This window comes from Cololabis saira, chromosome 21 (assembly GCF_033807715.1).
Source record: "Cololabis saira isolate AMF1-May2022 chromosome 21, fColSai1.1, whole genome shotgun sequence".
Taxonomy (NCBI): domain Eukaryota; kingdom Metazoa; phylum Chordata; class Actinopteri; order Beloniformes; family Belonidae; genus Cololabis; species Cololabis saira.
In genome coordinates this window covers 27,342,579-27,362,682 of record NC_084607.1, presented here as the reverse complement: position 1 = coordinate 27,362,682, position 20,104 = coordinate 27,342,579, and the positions used below count along the sequence as shown (strand labels likewise).

General features: G+C 41.2%; 1 protein-coding gene across 3 annotated transcripts; it reads right to left on the bottom strand.

Moving 5' to 3' along the window:
• Window positions 1–13: 13 nt before the first annotated feature.
• ap5z1 (adaptor related protein complex 5 subunit zeta 1) lies at window positions 14–19,516 on the bottom strand. 3 transcript variants are annotated; one of them, XM_061712532.1, is made up of 18 exons: window positions 19,400–19,516; window positions 15,933–16,070; window positions 13,769–13,934; window positions 12,659–12,809; window positions 12,471–12,583; window positions 12,179–12,353; window positions 11,300–11,374; window positions 9,153–9,293; window positions 8,984–9,021; window positions 7,325–7,487; window positions 4,696–4,874; window positions 4,468–4,610; window positions 4,254–4,372; window positions 3,700–3,827; window positions 3,481–3,578; window positions 1,582–1,714; window positions 1,165–1,379; window positions 14–437 (listed from the first exon to the last, which is right to left on the bottom strand). In XM_061712532.1, the coding sequence occupies exons 1-18, from the start codon at window positions 19,438–19,440 to the stop codon at window positions 128–130; spliced, it is 2,526 nt and encodes an 841-aa protein (XP_061568516.1). In that variant the 5' UTR covers window positions 19,441–19,516; the 3' UTR covers window positions 14–127. The 3 variants fall into 3 exon arrangements, with proteins under 3 accessions (XP_061568516.1, XP_061568517.1, XP_061568518.1); XM_061712533.1 differs by having other exon boundaries at window positions 11,300–11,347; window positions 19,400–19,511; XM_061712534.1 differs by lacking the exon at window positions 11,300–11,374 and having other exon boundaries at window positions 19,400–19,511.
• Window positions 19,517–20,104: the final 588 nt, after the last annotated feature.

Below are 20,104 nucleotides of genomic sequence, written 5' to 3'. Positions count from 1 at the left end.
TGAGACGTCTGCATTTTGTTAAAATCATTTATTGCTTCTTAAGATCAGGTTTCACTGGAATTATGTCATTAATTTACTAAATCAAAGTGCAAAAAACAATCAACAACAAGCTTGACTGGAATGAACGTTACAAGACGAGAGATGCGTCATCGGCCCCGGTGCAGGATGACGAGGAAGACGTGCGCGTCACCGAGTGCGTGAGGCTGGTGAGGAGCCGCAGCTGCAGGGCCGTGGCCAGGTTGGTGTCTCGGTGCCACTGCGGCGTGCTGACGTGGGCTGGAGGGGTCAGGACGCTCTGAGCCACACCGGGGACTTTCAGGAGTGACCACAGCTCCTCTCCTCGGGTTACTATGGCAACAAGGTCATCTTCATCAGCGCACCAGGTAACCGATCCAAAGCGGGTGAGCGTTCTCAACTTTGACAGGAAAAGAGACACCCTGAAGAAAAAAGAAATGGTATAACTTCAGTCTGTCATGTGCTAAAAAGTAGTGTTGTCCCGATCGCTCGGCCGCCCGATCGATCGGGCCGATCACGGCATTTTCAAAACATCGGTCTTGGCCAAAAAGGTATCGGGACATACCTAGTTATTAATGTTTTTAATATATATTAAATCGTTTTATATATCGTTGCAAGTAAGCGAAACTAACATGGTTTACATGTTTGAATTGTGAAACTTTATATATGTTCATGTTGCATTAAGCTGCTGCTATTAATTTCATGCCATTCAGAATGTTGCACTAAGGTTAAGCCAAAAATTATTTTAATTTTCTTGTGTTTGTGAGTTTGACTGGATGTCATTCAACTACCTTTTTTGAAGTTACATGTATTTATTTTTGTTATTGTTATTATGCACTATTCTGCACTTTTTGTTTGAGTTTACAATTTCATGTTTTTACATTTTATGGCACCAGTGCTGATAAGCTTTGTTGAAATATATGTCCATGTTCTCCAATGGACAATGAAAGAAACTTGGGATAATTTAGTTTCAGTCCTCTAAAAAGTATCGGAAATGTATCGGGAGCCTAAAAAAGTGATCGGACCAGGAAAAATCGGGATCGGCAGATACTCAAACTCAAGTGATCGGGATCGGATTGGGGGCTAAAAAATCCTGATCGGGACCACCCTACTAAAAAGCTAAATGGTCTTTCAAAAACGGTCCCCTACCTGGGTATGAGGTCATGTGACCGGGACGCCAGCTTAGCCAGAGCACTCATTAAGGTGGTGATGACTTTGGGGGCCGGACACACGGCTCCGGGTGTCGGCGCAGACGAGGTGATCTCGAAGAGCACCGCCTCCAGAGCTTCAAAACAGGAAGTGATGAGCCTGACGGAGCAGCGCGAGTCAGATGACACCGACAGGTACTCTCCCAGCACCCACACCTGAAAGCCCAAACATAAACTCAGAGGTCATTCAGAGGCAGGTTCTGACAGCTTATTCCAGCACAAAGCAGATGGTGCCGAGATGAGGCCTGAGATATGAGATGCAACGGGTTTGGACTTGATCCCAGCTATGCAGGGAGAGAAATAAATCAGCAGAACCCTCCCCTGCGTTATCTCCCTAAACCACGAAGAGTTTCGTTACCACGTGAGTGTAGATTTCTTCTTTGCTGTAGACGTTGGCGGTGGTTCCGGCAAACTGCAGCAGGTCCTGAGACTGGTCCACCACCAGGGAGGGGTGGAGTTTACAAAACTTCAGCAGGTGGCAGCTGAACACCCTGCAGGAGCAGCGACAGAGGGACGGAGTGAGCAGGAACGTCACGCTGAAACTGAGACGAAGGCTTTAACTCTGTATAGCAATACCACCACCGACCACAAGAGGGCATTTAGATCTGCAATGCTGGCTATAAAGCTGCAGACAATACTGGGCTAATGAGTTGGGGCAGTTTAACCGTGTCATGTACAGTAATCCTTCACTGCTTCACGGATTTGCATTGTGTTCTGTATTCTGATTGGCTAAACAGTCTCCCCGCTACAGTTCGATAGTGGCATGTCGGTTTATAAAAATCTTTTTGCCCAGAAGAAAAAAGAGCGACAACAACTACCCATAACTATGTTTTTCTCTCAAAAAACACACCTGCACCGTGGGTTTTAGAAGAAAAAGACGCTACAGAGCGAGTCAGGATGCAGCGCCACCTTCAGAACAGCAGTGAAATACACGCCAGTCACAATTTGTCCTACTGTATTTATTGTACTTTTTTTTCATAATCATTTGTAATTTCCTCCGTTCAAATCCAATTACTCGGGTCGCGGTGGGGCGGTGCTGATCTCCGTAATTTGAAGCCTCGGATTTCACCTATCACAGGTTCTCTTTGGAACATAACCCCGGCGAAAAACCAGGGATTACTGTCTACGTCTTTGTGACTAGAGGAGTGCTTCATTGTGCGCAGTGTTCGAATTGGGGGGGAGCTAAGGGGAGCTGAGCTCCCCTAAGAAGGACATTGGCTCCCCTGAAAGACTGCTTTGTGAAATTTAGTGGGAGCTCTAAAATATTGGCTGTTTCTTTTTCAGACAGGTTATAGAGTTCGATTTTCTGTATGACCAAATCCGCTCCGACCCGGTGTGTCTGTGATCAGCGCAGACAGACTGCATCTTCACCTGAATTATGGTTCCGCGTTAAATCGACGGCGTAGCCGACGGCGTAGCCGACGGCGTAGGGTCGCGGTGCGGTGTGCGTCGCCGCAAACCCTACGCCGTCGGCTCTGCGTTGGTGTGACGCGGAACCATAAATCATTCTAGGAGGATTTATGGTTCACCGGGCGGTTGATGTTGATCCATGGACCAAACTTGTTAAAGGAGGATCAAACTCACTCTTATCTACGCGGAAATAACGCTAAAATATAAAGAAGGTTCCCAAATTGTGATCTATGGTGAAATAGGGCACTGAAGATGTGTAGGCTGTTCCCACTGTTCCCTCCAGTTCTGCAGCGCAGCTTCAAGCCCCGCCCACTGCAGGCGTCAACAGTGCATGCCGCTTTCAGTGTGAACGCACCAAGCAGCGAGATGCTGGCGTCGGGAGATTTTTGACGCTTTCAGTGTGAACGCAGGGTAAGACCATTATACAGGATTCTTGAAGGGTGTTTTGAGCAGAAAAAACGTTGCCCATGTGTCCCCTTGCTGCTTTTCTTTATTCTGATTAATAAATGAGTTCGGTCATGCAATACGGCTAGTAGAATGTTTTTCACATGGTCTTTAACCCAGCAAGCACCGTTCTAAAAGAGGAGCAAATGATACATTTGTTTATTTATATTGAGACCCGCTATGTTGCCAAATTGCGTCAATTTGCTTCAAAGTGAAAATTTCTTTGGGGCAGTACCGCCCCGACCCCCCCGTCCAACCACATCAAAAATGTTGGCTCCCCCAGGACCCATGGTCCAATTCGAACCCTGATTGTGCGACACATGAAGGTTCTTGTGATATGCTGCCCCCGTGTGGTCGGGCGTTTTATTGCTTAATCGAGTGGCTTTAAGACAAACAACGTCACCTGTGAATCTCTTTACTGTATGTGGGGATGTTGAGGAGGAGGGCGCTTCTTTCCAGCATTGCCAGAATCAAATGTGCTAAAAGCTTCTCGTCAGCCACCTAGAAAACAAACATAACATAGCTTCTTACAAATAAAACTAAACTTCCAGTGTTTTTAACTCCATTCAGCAGAAAACCTTTACGACTGCGATACATTCGTATTAAAGAATGCTTTCTTCACCGTGATGACTGTGTTGAAGTAAATGTGCAACAGCACGGGGACGGTCTGAGCGCACTGGACCACTCTGGGCCAGTCGGCCGCCTCGGCCAGCAGCTCGTGGAGCGTGCTCAGTCGGTCAATGGTGTCACCTGAAGAGGGAGACAGAAATACATCAACTAAAGACATTTAAAATAGAAATATCAACTTTCAACAGCTGCTTTACTTCAGTTATTGATTTTAAAAGGACAGAAAATAACCTGCAGAAAGTGTTTATACTTCCAGTGAATATCTCTTGAGATGATTATTGTTACAAGTAGAAACCATTTTCTTTCTAAGCAGAAGAAATGAAATGTTTTGTCATCGTAACTCGGCCTATTTTTCTTAGATTTGAGTTGATGACCAGTTCACAAATGCTCTTCACTTCAGGCATCATCAAGCTATGAGGAAGAGAATCTGTGTGCACTTCATGAAAAAGATTACCGCTACTGAAATACGCTCTGATGCCTAACACGTACGAGGCTTCGCCTGGGAAAGGAACACAAGCCTCACGTCCCACATGTAGCATGTGTAAGTACCTGAACCGGCTTCTCCACGAAGAAGGAAGAGAAAAAGGCCTCTGAAAGTGAGGTTTCTAAACGCGTCCAGTGACAGGAGGCCTCGGCCTCCCGGCTCAGAGCTGGGCAAACACATAGACCTGCCAACCAAAAACACACACACACAATCTGTGAGATTTGGGTAAAAATCGGTGAGGAAGATTTCCGTTTTGTCAACTCATATGTTTTTAATGACCTGAACTGCAACACCAGCGTGGCAGAGAGACAGGGAAGGTCCAGCAGCGAGTGCAGCAGCTCCACTGCAGTTCCAGTAGTGACCAGGGAGGGCAGCAGATCCACAAAGTCATCCAGCACCGTGGGACTGTCCCAGGCTAGAAACTACACACACACAGACACGACGTTAGCAGCAGTCATACTTCCTGCAGGAGTCAACGGCACAGCACTTGTTTGTTCAGGTTTTCACCTTTAAGAGGTTTGGGAAGGAGCGCGTGTATTGAGGAGCTCGAAGCTGCACACTCTCCAGGTTCAGTCGAAGGAAGCGTAGAAGCTCGTGTGCGAGGAAGGGGTCATTGAACAGCTCGGCAGGAAACCGTCCAAACACCAGCCTCCACACACCGTCACAGTCCACCGCTGCCAACTCACCTGAACACATAGAAGTAGATATTTCATCTTTTTATGCTTGAAATTGGGAGATTTCCTACAGTGGCATACAACATTTCTGTTCCTGTGGGTACTTGAATGAATGCTGAGCTCATATATATAGCAGGAAAAGGCTGGGAGAAGGTAGCAGTACAGGTAAGTCCTTAAGACACAGTCATGATTCAGACTGATCAGCACTGGACAAAGAGGGATCAGAGAAAAATCCCTCTGTAGTCCTCACCAGTCCTGCAGGCTGAAGAAGCCAGAAAATGATGTTCTGGTAGCAAAGAGCAAAGTTATGTTTAGATAAAAGCTGCAGGATTTCATAATAAGAACATATTTCCAGCTGTTCACCGCAGGAACGGGTTAGTGGTGGTTTAGACTTTTAGTTTGGACAGTCTCAATATTATCAACTTCATCTCAAAGTAAACATCATAACTTTAAACAAAGAAAAAAAAACAGGAATCACTTCCACAACAGAACAATGCTGAACAACCTGCAGCATCTATGTCGGGGGTCGGCAACCCGCGGCTCTAGAGCTGCACGCGGCTCTTTAGCGCCTCCCTAGTGGCTCCCTGGAGCTTTTCAAACATGTTTGACCTTTTTTTTCCTTTTTTTCCTTCTTTTTTCTTCATTTTTTCCTTTTTTCCTCTTTTTTTCTTCCCTTTTCCTTTCCTTTTTAATCTCGCCATTTTGACTTTTTTCTCGACATTTCGACTTTTTTCTCGAAATTTTGACTTTTTTCTTGACATTTCGACTTTTTTCTCAAGATTGTACTTCAACATCAATCTTGACATTTCGACTTTTTTCTCGAAATTTTGACTTTTTTCTCGAAATTAAGACCTTTTTCTCGAAGTGCATAATGAAAATAAAATCTTCCCCCAGTTATAACTAATATAGATACATGCAGCATGTGTTGCCTTCATTCTAAGGCTTATACAAGACTTTTCATTTTTTGAGGTTCAAGACATATTTGTTTTTTGTGTTTTTGGTCCAATATGGCTCTTTCAACATTTTGGGTTGCCGACCCCGATCTATGTTTATCTCATTAAAAGGCACAAAACTGAAGCATTTCTCCCCAAGTTTCCCGAACTAAATATCGCTAAAAAAATAAAGTAAAATTGGCGAGAAGAAGAAATGAGTGAAAGTCGCTCAAAAAAATTAAATATATGTGCAGTGAAATGTCAAGACTGTCAAGATGTTCTGGAGACGAATGAGCTGCCGAGTGTCAGAAAGCTTGGTGTGAAAGCAGGTGACGGGTCCTCCAACAGGATAACGACCCAAAACTCACAACTAAAAACAGCCAAGTATGACTATGATCAAAACGATGGGTCCTGATCTACGTCCTACTGAACATCTGTGGAAAAGAGCTGAAACATCAATCTGGAGAAAGAAAACTCTCACACCCGAGACAGCTGGAGCAGCGCCATCATGAGGACTGGAGCAGAATACCGTTCTGCAGGTGCACACGTCTCACTGGGAGTCACAGAAATCACCTGATTCCAGGGATATATCAAAACGTTGTGCAACAAAATATTAAGTAGATGGTCCTGGTCAGTTATTAGTTTGTTTGTTTGTCTAAATTATTCTTCGAGCACATTTCAAGTATAGTCTGATTTTCATTAGTCAATGACTAGTTAATTATTAATTATTCGATCATTCTTGGTTTTCCCTTTGGCATCAACAGATTTGTCCACGTGTGTAAATCATTTTTTCAAGATACGTTGAAACCAGTTAAATAATAAACTAATCCTCTGTCAGGATGTTAACTGGGCCAAAAATGACATATCTAATTAAAAAATAACTGCAACGTTTGTTGAATACATTTGCCATTAAAGCAAAAGTAACACACGCAAGAATCTAGCTGAAGTGTAAAATTAAATTTTAGATGCCCAGAGTAAATGAAGATAAATAACATTTTGTCTCTGTCTAAACCAATACTGCACTTTTAGAGTAGACCTCTCTCTGGATTCAAATAGTAGAAACCTAAACACTAGAAATCTGCTGTGTAACATCACTTAATATTCCAGACTGATTTTGTTGTTGTGTAATAAACCATCATTTGTGCACGTCGGTGCATCTTTGATATTGAAGGTTTTCGATGCACCGAACCACAAACAGTTTTAATTGCTTCCAAGTGCAGCCTTCGCAGAAGCTGTTGGTGTTTGTGAAAGGCCATATCTCAGGAACTGCTTGACCAGTTTAGATGTCTGACTCCTCTACACAAGCTTCACCAGCCATAATCCAACCAGAATGAAGAAAAGATCGTATGTTTCACAACGGGAGGAACGAGTCTGCTGTCAGCTTCTACCGATCTGAGTGAACTAAGAAGGTTTTGATTCGTCAGAGACTTTTTCACGGAGGGATAATTTTTAATTCTTGGGTTTTTGTCCTTATTACATCGCCGCATGTGGCGGCGGTGAGTGAGTGCAGGCCGACGTTTCCACACTCACCGTGGTTGAGGTAGAACTGGGCCACCGGCAGCAGGACTCGAGCAAACGACAGGTCCGAGCTGAGCCGACCGAAGAGAGGCTTGATGCAGGGGAACGCTTGGTAGACGAGCGAAGGGTCCTCAACGCACACGCAGTCCAGGATGCACACCGCCTCCACCAGACACTGACAGAAGGAACACACACAAGGGCACGATGAAACCAGGCTGGTGTCAGAATATTCTGTCCCAACATTCATTTGAAGAGTCTACTCCGTTCATGAAGTTCCACTGAATGATTTTGGGTTGAAGTTTTCTACATTTGTAGGGATCTGGAGCGTGTGCAGGTGTAGCGATGTGGAGTGGTAGCACTAGGGATGGGCGGTATGGACTAAAGAATGTATCACGATAATTTCTGGCATTTATCCCGATAACGATAAAAATGACGATAAAAAAAAATACCAATTCAACTCCACCTTTCTAACTATAAATCTATCATCACATTCTGTCTTTGGAGCCCCCAAAACACTGCTCTAAAAGAATACTAAATACTTTAAAAGAATACTAAATGCTACTAAACTACACTAATGGGAATTTATCTTTCTTTCTTTCTTTCTTTCTTTCTTTCTTTCTTTCTTTCTTTCTTTCTTTCTTTCTTTCTTTCTTTCTTTCTTTCTTTCTTTCTTTCTTTCTTTCTTTCTTTCTTTCTTTCTTTCTTTCTTTCTTCTTCTGGCTCATATATTTCTTTCTTTCTTTCAGGCTCATATATTTCTTTCTTTCTTTCAGGCTCATATATTTCTTTCTTTCTTTCTTTCTTTCAGGCTCATATCTTTCTTTCTTTCTTTCTTTCTTTCTTTCTTTCTTTCTTTCTTTCTTTCTTTCTTTCTTTCTTTCTTTCTTCTTTCTTTCTTTCTTTCTTTCTTCTTTCTTTCTTTCTTTCTTTCTTTCTTTCTTTCTTTCTTTCTTTCTTTCTTTCTTTCTTTCTTTCTTTCTTTCTGGCTCATATATTTCTTTCTTTCTTTCAGGCTCATATATTTCTTTCTTTCTTTCTTTCAGGCTCATATATTTCTTTCTTTCTTTCTTTCTTTCTTTCTTTCTTTCTTTCTTTCTTTCTTTCTTTCTTTCTTTCTTTCTTTCTTTCTTCTTTCTTTCTTTCTTTCTTTCTTCTTCTTTCTTCTTTTCTTTCTTTCTTTCTTTCTTTCTTTCTTCTCTCTTCTTTCTTTCTTTCTTTCTTTCTTTCTTTCTTCTTTCTTTCTTTCTTCTTTCAGGCTCATATCCTTCTTTCTCTCTTTCTTTCTTTCCGTGCAGAATTTTTTGGACGGTATATTCGTGAACGGTAAAATATCACCCATTCCTACGGTAGCACAGAAACAGAACAGACAGATGCGACTTCCTCTCTACCCTGAAGGACAAATACCGCAAATGCGTTGTCATGTGTTAGTATGTTTTAGTTTACTTCTGAGCAAAGCAAGCTGTAATTATCTTAACTGCACTTATGTCCATTAGTCAGGCTTTTTCAGAGCCAACTGCCCACTGGCTTACAGATATCTAAGGATGAGGAAGCCAGGAAGCCATGTGGAGTCCTTATTCTAAGTGTTTTGTTTGTGTGACAAACAGACAAACCCCTCTGGGCGTACCATTGTACCGTAGTTGAATCATGACAATAAATAATACACAGGCTCACCGCTTTTTGCAGCTCTGTGTCCGTCTTCTTCTGTGCCTCTGACGGAAAGAGAGGATTTCACATCAGAGTTCATGCCGACAGTAAAATACACAGAGACAAAAAAAAAAAGACTAAACAAGAATAATCATGTCGTTCCACAACACAGCTGGCTTGTCCCGCACAAACTCACTGCGGTCGCACTGCTCGATGAGCCGCTGGCAGTACTGGAAAGCTTTCTCTCTCAAACGCTCCTTTGGAGGCAGCAAGCGGCTCGTGGAGGAAGTCGCTGAAACCATGGAAACCACTGACCCGTCCACCTCTGAGCGGTCGTCTGCAACGAGGAAGGTCCACAACAAGACAACGGTTCAAAATATGAGACTACATTTGAATGCCTCTCGTTAAACATGAACAGGGATCAGACACAGATCAATCCTGATTATGAAAAGATATTTTTGATTTAGTAAAACAGAATTAGTGGACATTATTAGCATGCCCCCTGCCTTGATGTTAGATGTAATTGCATCTAATGTCACCAGGGAGACGGCACAGAGAACATACAGTCACTGGTTTTGGGCAATTGTTTTAAAAAAGTGTTTGAGAACATTCTGACCAAGTTTGGTGAGAAAAACTTTCATTTATTGTTTGTTTTATAGCGCCATCATCAAATATTTCATCTAACAAAACCCATTTCCAGAAAAGCAGACATCTTCAAAAAGTAAAAAGCAAACAAACAAACAAAACATACTTAAATCTGTTCATTTAGATTTTTTACTTTAGTTAAAAAAGGATATCTGTCTGAATTTGGTTTAAACTACAGCACAACTTCAATCTGTCATTATAAAGAGGAGAGATTGCAAACATAAAAAGAAAAATCAGGAACAAGCAGCACTTATACACGGGGTATCAGTCACTCACGCTGCACGGCAGTACACCTTGTATGTAGTACACTGTGTTCGAGTGTAGTCACAAAAATACACTAGCTGGAACACAGGCATGAATTGTCCTGTGATATTTCACCCCCTGGTGGTCAGAAATGGTATTACTACATATAGCGGCTTTAAAACCTCATGGACTAAGATGAATATGTATATTATAACAAAATCCAGAGAATCTGTGAGCACGCAATCATATACAATTAAACAAATTCACCATCATTTTTTATTTTAGAAAACATTTAATGTTTTCAGGAAATGGGGTTTGTCCATAAATGTGTATTAAATCCCATGATGCTTAAAAAAAACCATGCTTAAACCTGATCAGCTTTACACAACTAAGTTAAAGCAGCACAAAAGAGTTTTCCATATTTAAATATCAAAGTCAGTTTCATTTGCCTTGATGTAAAAAAAAAGTATGAGACTTTGATTGCTCCCAACCAAAGTCAACGTTATTGTGCAACACAAACAGGACATACGCATTTGTTTCTCTCTGGCCCACGATAGGAGATAAACTGTGGGTGAGTGACTCTCCGATGTTTTTTTTCTTTTTACAAATAGTACTTCTAGTTTTCTGTATTTTGTACAGGTCTTACATCATTTACATACCGGATCTGGAGAGAAACAACATTTCTATTCTCTACGTGTCCTGCACATATGACAGAATTTACACATAAAGCTGACTTTGACTCCCAGCGCTACGGCGGACATCACAGCAGCCGGTGGCTTAATAGAGTAATGACCGCAGAAAAATCGAGAAGAAGAAGCTGAACAAGAGTAAACTTTGAACAGCGCTGTAAAAGTGTCCTAACCTCCACACCTACTCCACCCTCTGAGCTTAAAATTACAAAACTTCCTTTGTGCTGCTTTAAATCTTTATTATCAGTTTGCTATTGAAGGTTAGACTAAATGATTAGAAAAGTATGAGACAGTGACGTTTACCTCAAACAACGTCACAAACATAACTAAAACTGTGAGAATAAAATTGTAACAAAGAAGAGAGATCACATGAGTAACACATAAACACAGAAGTTCCAGGAAGAAACCTGAGACATAAACACTCGACTGGATTTCCATCCTGCTGCCAAGCACACCATATGTTAGTGTTTTATTGTGAAAGGGGCTGCCGTCAGAGCAGCTCTTTCACTGCCATGTTTATTAACAGGTTCAGACATTGATGAGAGAGTAAACAGTGCATAAACCAGCAAGAGTGGAGGTTAGAAGTCAGAGATTAGAATTTCTGGTTTTGGGAGGTTTGTTAGATCATGCGCAGATGTGAGTCATCATCATACCAGCGGACGTGGGTTGACCTGTTCTCCCCCGAGTTAAACAGGAGATGTAGGAGTTCAGGTTATTGGTTGATTCTTAGTGCGGCATGCAAGGTCCAAAAACTCTCATGTCTTACCAAAGGAGTGGGAGTGGGAGAGGGACAGGCTGAGCTGTAACCTGTTTACTGGAGATGATGAAAACAAAGAGCCGGCTGATACCAATGAGTATCACCGACCAAAACAATAAATAAATCACTCATCTACTGTTCACTCAGGTTTAAAATGATTTGCGGTGAGGTTCCGGAGAACCAGCTACGTTAAGAGGAAGTGACAACAATAAGAGAGAAAGTCAGGAGGCCGTAGGGCTGCGTGATATGGACCAAAAGTCATATCTCAATATTTTCTAGCTAAATGGCGATACTCGATATATATATCGATATTTTTTCTGTGCCATAATTGGGGTTTCCCCCAAAGCATTATAGCATAGCATCTCTGTTAGCTTCATTTTTTTCTGAGGCAAACCCTTAAAAAAACAGTCAGTTTTAATACAAAGCCTCGTACCAAATGTCACACAGGTATCTTTATTAACAGAGGTCTGCACAATATCAAAATGTATAAAACAAATGAAATAAAAATAAACTGCCTGCATATATAGAATAAAAATGCTTCTTGAATAAAATAAAACAAATATCCCTTTCCTGCATAACAATTAAATTAAAATACATTGTGCAATTAATACAATGTAGACAGTAACAGGCAGACTTTTCCACTGAAGTTGACAGTTGTGCAAATAACAAAACATTTGTGCAAATCTCAAATAAAACATTCAAGTCAATTTGTCACAAAATAAGCTATATCAAAATCATAATTTTTATTTATTTATTTTTTTTTTAAATCGATATAAACGATATTGTCTCGTACCATATCGCGTTTGAAAATATATTGATATATATTAAAATCTCGATATATCGCCCAGCCCTAGGAGGCCGTGGTCATTGCTGATGGTGAGGTCATACCTGTATCCGCTGCGGTGTAGCTGCTGGACACGGAGTGGTAGGTGAGAAGCCAGTGGCGCAGCATGGAAAAGGAATAGACGTTCAGCCACTGGTCCTCTGTGAAGCCCTGGCCCACACACAGCACGGTGAAGAAATCCCCCGACACCGTCCCATCCAGCTCTGCTGTGGGCAGCGGCTGACAAAAACACAACAACAGGAGAAAAACACACACAGGAAGGCCTAACGTTAAACACAGATGAGGAAAACAGAAACCGGTGCTCGTATCCTCTGATGTCTGAAAGCTTAATGTCACCTGCCGGGATCTGGCCCCCGTGAAGAATCCCCCCGAGGAAGCCCCGCTTCCCTGCACGATGCTGGCATAGCGCAGCCAATCCACAAGCTTTTTGCTCAGGAGCGTCAAATGATCTGTGGGTGTGGAGAATAGTCTGCTTGAAAATCTGAAGTAGACGTAATGCAGAACCAAAGAGAAGTGGATTTTACCTTCTGTGAGACAGTCTGGGCTGTGCGTGAGGATGGTGTTGAGGACTGGCAGTGAGTGCATGAGTGAGTTTGCCGGCCCCTCAGAAGGCCGATTCTCCAGACTACGGATGAGCTGAGCGCAGAGGTTCGACACATCGGCCTTGGATGAAGCCTTTAAGGATCAAAGAAGAGGCGACAAATCGATCAGCGCTGCTACTTTATCTCCTTAAAGACCACCGGCTCGAGGGGTTATTGCATTCCTGCTAGGAATGGGCGATATTTTACCGTTCACGATATACCGTCAAAAAAATTCCCCCCGGTAAGAATTTGTCATCTCGCAGTAAAAACGATAAATTCCCGTTGATGACGTTTTTGTGTAACAAACATGGCGGAAGGCGGATCTGAGAGTGAGGAGCTCGTTGTTAAACGAGGCTCCAGCTCTGGAACTGGTTTGGATTTAAAAAGAGTGACGAGGAGCAAACATCATCTATTATATGCAGAGTCTGTAAAAACAGAAGGAAATGGTTGTTACATTTTGATACGTTTGAACGTTTGACTATTACGAAAAAAAATTGCAATAGTATCTAATTTGTGGCATGTTCCAACCACAGGTTAATTTGCACACTTTATTTATAATAGAAGAGGTCATCACTGATAGGATTTTATTTTCAGTGAACTTTTATTTATTTGTCCTGTTTCTTTATTTATCAGGTTGTATTTTTTTCTACTTTGTGATTTTATAAGCTAGGAAAACTTGAAGGACAATGGTACTTTTGCTGTTTGCACTGTTATCCCACTGTTTAAGCCATGCAGTTTGAATAAATGTTGAATCTGTTCTTACATTTCAAACTTGTTTCATGTGAGTCATTACAGTTTTGCAGTACAGGTGTACTAATTTAATTGGTTTTTATTCATTCAATTTAATTGGTGTAGTTTAGTAGCATTTAGTATTCTTTTAGAGCAGTGTTTTGGGGGCTCCAAAGACTGAATGTGGTGATAGATTTATAGTTAAAAAGGTGGAGTTGAATTGGTATTTTTTTTATTGTCATTTTTATCGTTATCGGGATAAATGCCAGAAATTATCGTGATACATTTTTTAGTCCATACCGCCCATCCCTAATTCCTGCACACCTGAGTGAGGAGCAGAGCAGCAGCATGGCTGTTCTCCTGGTTGTAGTTGACTCCCTGACCAGCGGGGGGCGCCGTCTCCCTGAGCACAGCGGAGCTGAGCACCTGAAGCTGCTCTGCAGGTGATGAGAGGAGCGAAGCAAGTCTCTGCTGGAGCTCTGCAGGCAGCCTTTGATTAATGATGACACACAGTTAGAACAGGAAGCAGAGGCTAAAATCTCTCTGCTTAAAACACTAACGTCACCTTGATTACTTAGAAACAAGTTAAATGTGAAGTCATAAGATAAATGTTACTACCGGTAATTGTGAAATTGAGAGGGAAATGCCCTGTAGTGTAGAGACAGCAGATGGAAAAAAACTAATGATTCAAATGTTTTGTAATGAGATTCTTTCTGAAGAACTGAATGAAAGAGTGAATGGAAAAGCATCAAGAGGACGAGTTAAACACTGGAGAAGAGGGGGGGCCTCAATAAGAAAGAAATAATGATTGAAAAGTAGAATGCAAATACATTTCTAACAGGGATGGATGGTTTGTCTCTTTCTTAATTTCAATTTATCAAAGGGGAAATTATCAAATGAAAGATGAAAATCAGATGGTACTTTAATTCTGAAGCAGTCTGAGAACATCATTTACCTGTAAATTCATGCCAAGGTTTGTTTGTTTGATATAAAGGCACCCGTTTTCCTATATATTTATATATTTCTACTTATTTATCTATTTTTATTAAAATAGCAGTCACAATGTTCCAGTCAGGCTGGTCGGTATGTGATTGTACACTCCCCTCCACCAGCCACAGTGCTCCATGTTGGGGTCCATTTTTAATCAATCCTCTTCGGTTTGTTTCTTTCTAGTACCCCCACCCCCAGCTGATATAACCGCTTCTTGCCTCTATCTTGGCAGAGTTTTGGGGGAAAGATCAGCCCGGTGCTTCTGGCTCTGAACCAGTGCAAGAACGAACTAGAAAAGACTTATCTGCACTTGTTATATTAGCAAACATGTTGAGCTGCAGAACTGGTTATCACTTTATTTAATTTTTCAAGCAAGTAACTAACTTTTTCCACTGAAAGCCTTAATAGGAATAAGCGGGTATAGATACTGGATGGATGGACAGCATGTTGTTTTTCAAAAAAAGCAATGCACTGAAAAAACCCTGACTGCTTTCTTTTGAAGAGCGTTGCAAAAAAAGTCTCTTTCCCTCTGTCACCTCTGCCCTCTGGAGCAGCAGCCTCACCCTGAGTGGCGCGTGCTGCACAGACGACCAAACCTTTATTAATACAGCCGAAACAAAAGTGTAAACACTCCCTGAAATAACTGTCATTGTCACGGCTGAAAAACTTCTGAATGGTTTAAAAGAAACAAAAAAGAAAGAAGTTTCATGAAGGAACCATTAAAATGCAGAGCACAAATAGGTGGGAAACTAAAAAGGTTAACTACTGACATTGGTTGCTGTATGATGAATGCATCACTCTAAAGTGAAAGGCGCTATATAAATAAACTTTACTTACTTACTACTAGTCGAAAGTGCTATTATTCATAGAAAGCAGAACTTTTGACCGGGAGTGGCATTATGGACAAAAACCCCTAAATGGTCAAATATAATATAATTTTATGTTATATGATTTGGGTTGGTTGTGTAACTTTAACTCAAGTATACTCATTTGACTTTTTACATTTTAAATTCCTCCTCAATAAATCCTCAATGTGCAAATATCGTAACCACAGCAATAACAAGCCTCGACATATCTCTGCTCAGATATGATTTGTGATCATGACTTTGGGAATTACACAATTAAGACTTTGGAAACTCACAGGATTTGCAGGGGGCAGTACCATCAGATGCAGACATGGAAAGTTTCCTCAGTAATCTGCACGTTTACAAAGTCAGAAGATGTGACCCCTTAAGTCAGAATTTCAGTGGTTTATTTTCCTTGGAATTTTCCCTCCCACGACACCCATTTCCCAACAGGATGTGTATTCAGAAAGAGGGTGAGGTTAAGCAGATAATACACAAGAAAGTTGCGCTGCACCATTTCTTTGGGAAGATATTAATGCAACATTATTAATATGTTATTACAATATTGTTCCATCTACATCTTACTTCATAAAACACAGTTTATGGACATATCTCATGACAGCGGCGTAGTACCAAGCCTGAGGAACTCTTACGTTCGGCTGTACTTGTTGGCAGAAAGGATCAGGTGCAGCCTCTGCAGGGAGTCCACCGTCTCATGCCCGAGCTCCTTCTGTGGTAGAACCTTCACCAGTCTGCTGTAAAACTTCTGCAGCTCAGACTCCTGGATCTCTCTGGAAATCACAAACACACAGTCACTACACTTCAGCTCATTATGGATCTGTGACTGAAACACTATGACGCCTAAACAATGTACTCATCATTAATCTCTTTTGTTTGCTATCTATTGATTATTGTGGTCTTTTTATCAATTTGAGGCAAAAGATGTAGTTATCTTCTTCTTCTTCTCCTTTCGGCTTTACCCTTCAGGGGTCGCCACAGCGAATCAGTTTCCTCCATCTGAGCCTGTCTTCTGCATCCTCTTCTCTTAGCCCAACTACCTTCATGCCCTTTTTAACTACATCTATAAACTTCCTCTTTGGTTCCTCTGGGCCTCCTGCCTCGCAGTTCATAACTCAGCATCCTTCTACCAATATATTCCCTATCTCTCCTCTGGACATGTCTAATCCATCTCAGTCTGGCCTCCCTGCCTTTATCTCCAAAGCCTCTAACATGTGCTGTCCCTCTACTCATTCCTGATCCTATCCAGTCTGGTCACTTCATAGAGAACCTCAGCATCTTCACCTCTGCTACCGTCTTTTCCTCAGTGACACTGTCTCTAGACCAAACAACATCGCTGGTCTCACCACAGTTTTGTACACCTTTCTTTTCATTTCAGCTGAAACTCTTTTATCACACATCACACCTGACACTTTTCTCCACCCGCTCCATCCCGCCTGCACACATTTCTTCACCTCTTTTCCATACTCTCCATTGCTCTGAACTGTTGACCCCAAGTACTTAAAATCCTCCACTTTCTCTATCTCTTCTCCCTGTAACCTCACTCTTCCACTTGGGTTCTTCTCATTCACACACATATACTCCGTCTTGCTGCGGATAACTTTCATTCCTCTCCTTTCCAGGGCAAACCTCCACCGCTCTAGCTTCTCCTCCACCTGTTCCCTGCTCTCACTACAGATCACAATGTCATCTGCAAACATTCCTGTCTAACCTGGTCTGTCAGCCTGTCCATCACCATAGTGAACAAGAAGGGGCTCAGGGCTGATCCCTGATGTAGTCCCACTTCCACCTTGAACTCCTCTGTCACACCTACAGCACACTTCACCACTGTCTTACAGTCCTCATACATGTCCTGCCCTGCTCTAACATACAGGTACTTCTCTGCCACTCCAGACTTCCTCATACAATACCACAGTTCCTCTCTGGGCACCCTGTCATAAGCTTTCTCCAGATCTACAAAGATACAATGCAGCTCCCTCTGAACTTCTCTATCAACATCCTCAGACCAAATACTGCATCTGTAGTAATCATTTTTGGCATGAAACCAAACTGCTGCTCACAAATGCTCACTTCTGCCCTTAGTCCAGTGTCAACTACTCTTTCCCATAACTTCATTGTATGGCTCATCAGCTTTATTCCTCTGTAGTCGCCACAACTCTGCACATCTCCTTTGTTCTTAAAAATGGGCACTAGCACACTTCTCCTCCATTCCTCAGGCATCTTCTCACTATCTACAACAACCCTGTCAGAAACTCTACTGCTACCTCTAGACACTTCCAGACCTCCACAAGTATATCATCAGGACCGAGTGCCTTTCCACTCTTCATCCTCTTCAATGTCCTCCTCACTTCATCTTTACTAATCTTTGCTACTTCCTGGTCCACAACAGTCACCTCTTCTACTCTTCGCTCTCTCTCATTTTCCTCATTCATCAACTATTCAAAGTATTCTTTCCTATATACTATATATCCTATATACTTATAGCGTTTTTGGGAAGACATTTAAAGGACAACAGAGTCAAATACTTTGCAATTAAATATAGTTTTCCCAATTTCTTGAATAAGATCTGAGTTATATGAATAAGAAGATACAAACAAAGTGGCAGAATTGTGTTATTGTGGGAGTTTTGGGGTTTTGAGTCACTCTCGATTCCCAAACCAATATTTTACTATGGGGTCCCTGCCTGATTATTTACCCCAACATCAGATGTGGTTTTCTAAAATATGAATATATGTTGTCACTTTCATAACAGGCATTTTGTTTTGCAGCAGGAAATGAATAAGTAAATACATTTTGTTTGTACAAGTCCACAAGTGTCTCAGTAAAATGAATAGCTTCCTGACCGGGATGCAGTTATTTTAACAGGACAAATACATTTGGAGTTTTTCTGCTTCGACAAGCAAACATATCTGTGCAAAATGTGCAACCATCCAAACGTGACCACACTGCAATTCCAAATTTTAACTTTCTTGTGGGTTTGAACGATCAATAAAGATTGTGACTGATTCATGTTTACTTTCTTAGGACTATGATCAATTAACTTAATCAACAATGGAAAGAAAGCAGAGGCTGCAGACTGTGCACTCTTCTGGCTTTATTATTTGCCTTTTAAACAATTGTTAGGTTCAGGCCACTGAGCATAGTCAGTACGGTGATGCTGTTTTCAAATTAAAAAAGTTTTTTCTTAATCACCAAAGAGAAACGGATTAAATTAATTAAGTTTTGGATTATGTCTGACTGAGTTTGTTGTTACTTTTCTTTAGATTTGTACTAGTATTTTGTATTAGTCTTGTACAAATTATTTCCTATTATTCAATATGAATTAACAAGTAATTCTTAAGTAATAAATTACTTTTAGTTTTTTCAACGCTTCCTGTAGACTGCTTGCTGTGGAAAACACAAATACATATTTTTATGTTTATTTATATGACGAATGTACTGAGGAAAAAAAAAATAAAGGTAGTATCTGCAGGTTTAAACAACCAGTATTGGCAGATACAGATTAAAACCGACCAGACACAAACTGGCCAATACTGATCACTATCTGATCAATTTGTCCATCTCTACAAATTTAATTAATCCAGGATCAATGAGTCTGCAATATTTGTTCAATAAATCCTAAAACACAGTGACTCAGGACTAAAGCTGAATTGTGGGATATTTCATTTTTATACTATCGAACTATATTTAAAAGATCTCACTAAAAAATAAAAACATAAGTAATACAAAGCGGTCTATCGTATTTGATCCTGTTTTGACATAATTCGGCTCAGGTTTGGAGTCACTGGGTCACGTGGTTTACACTTCTGATCCAGATGTAAATACAAAAACAACTGCAGCAAAAACAAGCTGTTTTGTCCATAACATTTACTCGTTTTAGTTGAAAAAACAAAACAATAAAACAGGCATGCAGAACATATGACAGGGCGGATATTGTTCATAACTACCTCCTGTATCAAGGCAAAATCTAACTCTAAAGTTTGAGTAATATGGGATGGATTTAATGAGCTAGCTGACTTTAGCCTCCTTAGCTCAGCACTATGAAATACGAAAAACAGAAGAGAGACTGGACATAAACAAGTCCTCCTTGCTGCTTTCTTACCTCGCTTGTTTAATTAGGCTTTCTGACCCGTGAGAATACATTTTAAGAAAATAAAAAGCAGGCCATTTCAGTGCATCCCTCTGCAGCGGAAGGTAAACAGTGCGGTTGATAATCCGGTCCTGATTGCAATCACATGACATGACAGTTTTGTTCCGCTTTCGGTGGGGGGACGTTAAAGAGTGTAACACACAGATACTCACTCAACTACTGAGCACAATTAAGAAATCCTAAATCTTTTTTTGGTGCATCATAAATTCATGTCAATAGGCTTTACAATCTGTACAAACCTGTAGAGTATAATAGTGACTACAACTTAAATAGTTGAATAGTTAAATGTGATTTCATGCAAATCAGACATTAAGGCCCAATCCCAATACTCCGCCTACTTTCTTTCACTAGCCCTACTTTCTATCACTACTTGAAATCTTCCCAGGGGCCTGTCCCAATACTCCCACTACTCCTACTTTCAGCACCACCCCTAAAATCAGGAAGCTGAGAGCCAAAAGCTGTTTTAATTTCAGCTGTAGCGCTGTTAATATGCCACTTTATTAAGTTTTAATATTTTTTCAGGCGTAAAGTAACCGTTAAGATCCCCAACCTGGGCTCAGTTTATCCAAATAACGCCTGTTAAGAAATTTGACCCGATGTTTTCGGAGATTAGAGGGTATTGGCGTCCCAATTCGGCTCGGAGCAGCAGCAGCCGAA

What these genes read in the sequence shown, in the direction of transcription:
- ap5z1 (XM_061712532.1), bottom strand. Translation starts at nt 19,440, where the DNA reads ATGTATTCTCACGGGTCAGAAAGCCTAATTAAACAAGCGAG. An exon ending in CCCAGACTGTCTCACAGAAG is followed by an intron (nt 12,584 to 12,658) that starts GTAAAATCCACT and finishes CCACACCCACAG; the next exon opens with ATCATTTGACGCTCCTGAGC. An exon ending in CATCGAGCAGTGCGACCGCA is followed by an intron (nt 9,022 to 9,152) that starts GTGAGTTTGTGC and finishes TCTTTCCGTCAG; the next exon opens with AGGCACAGAAGAAGACGGAC.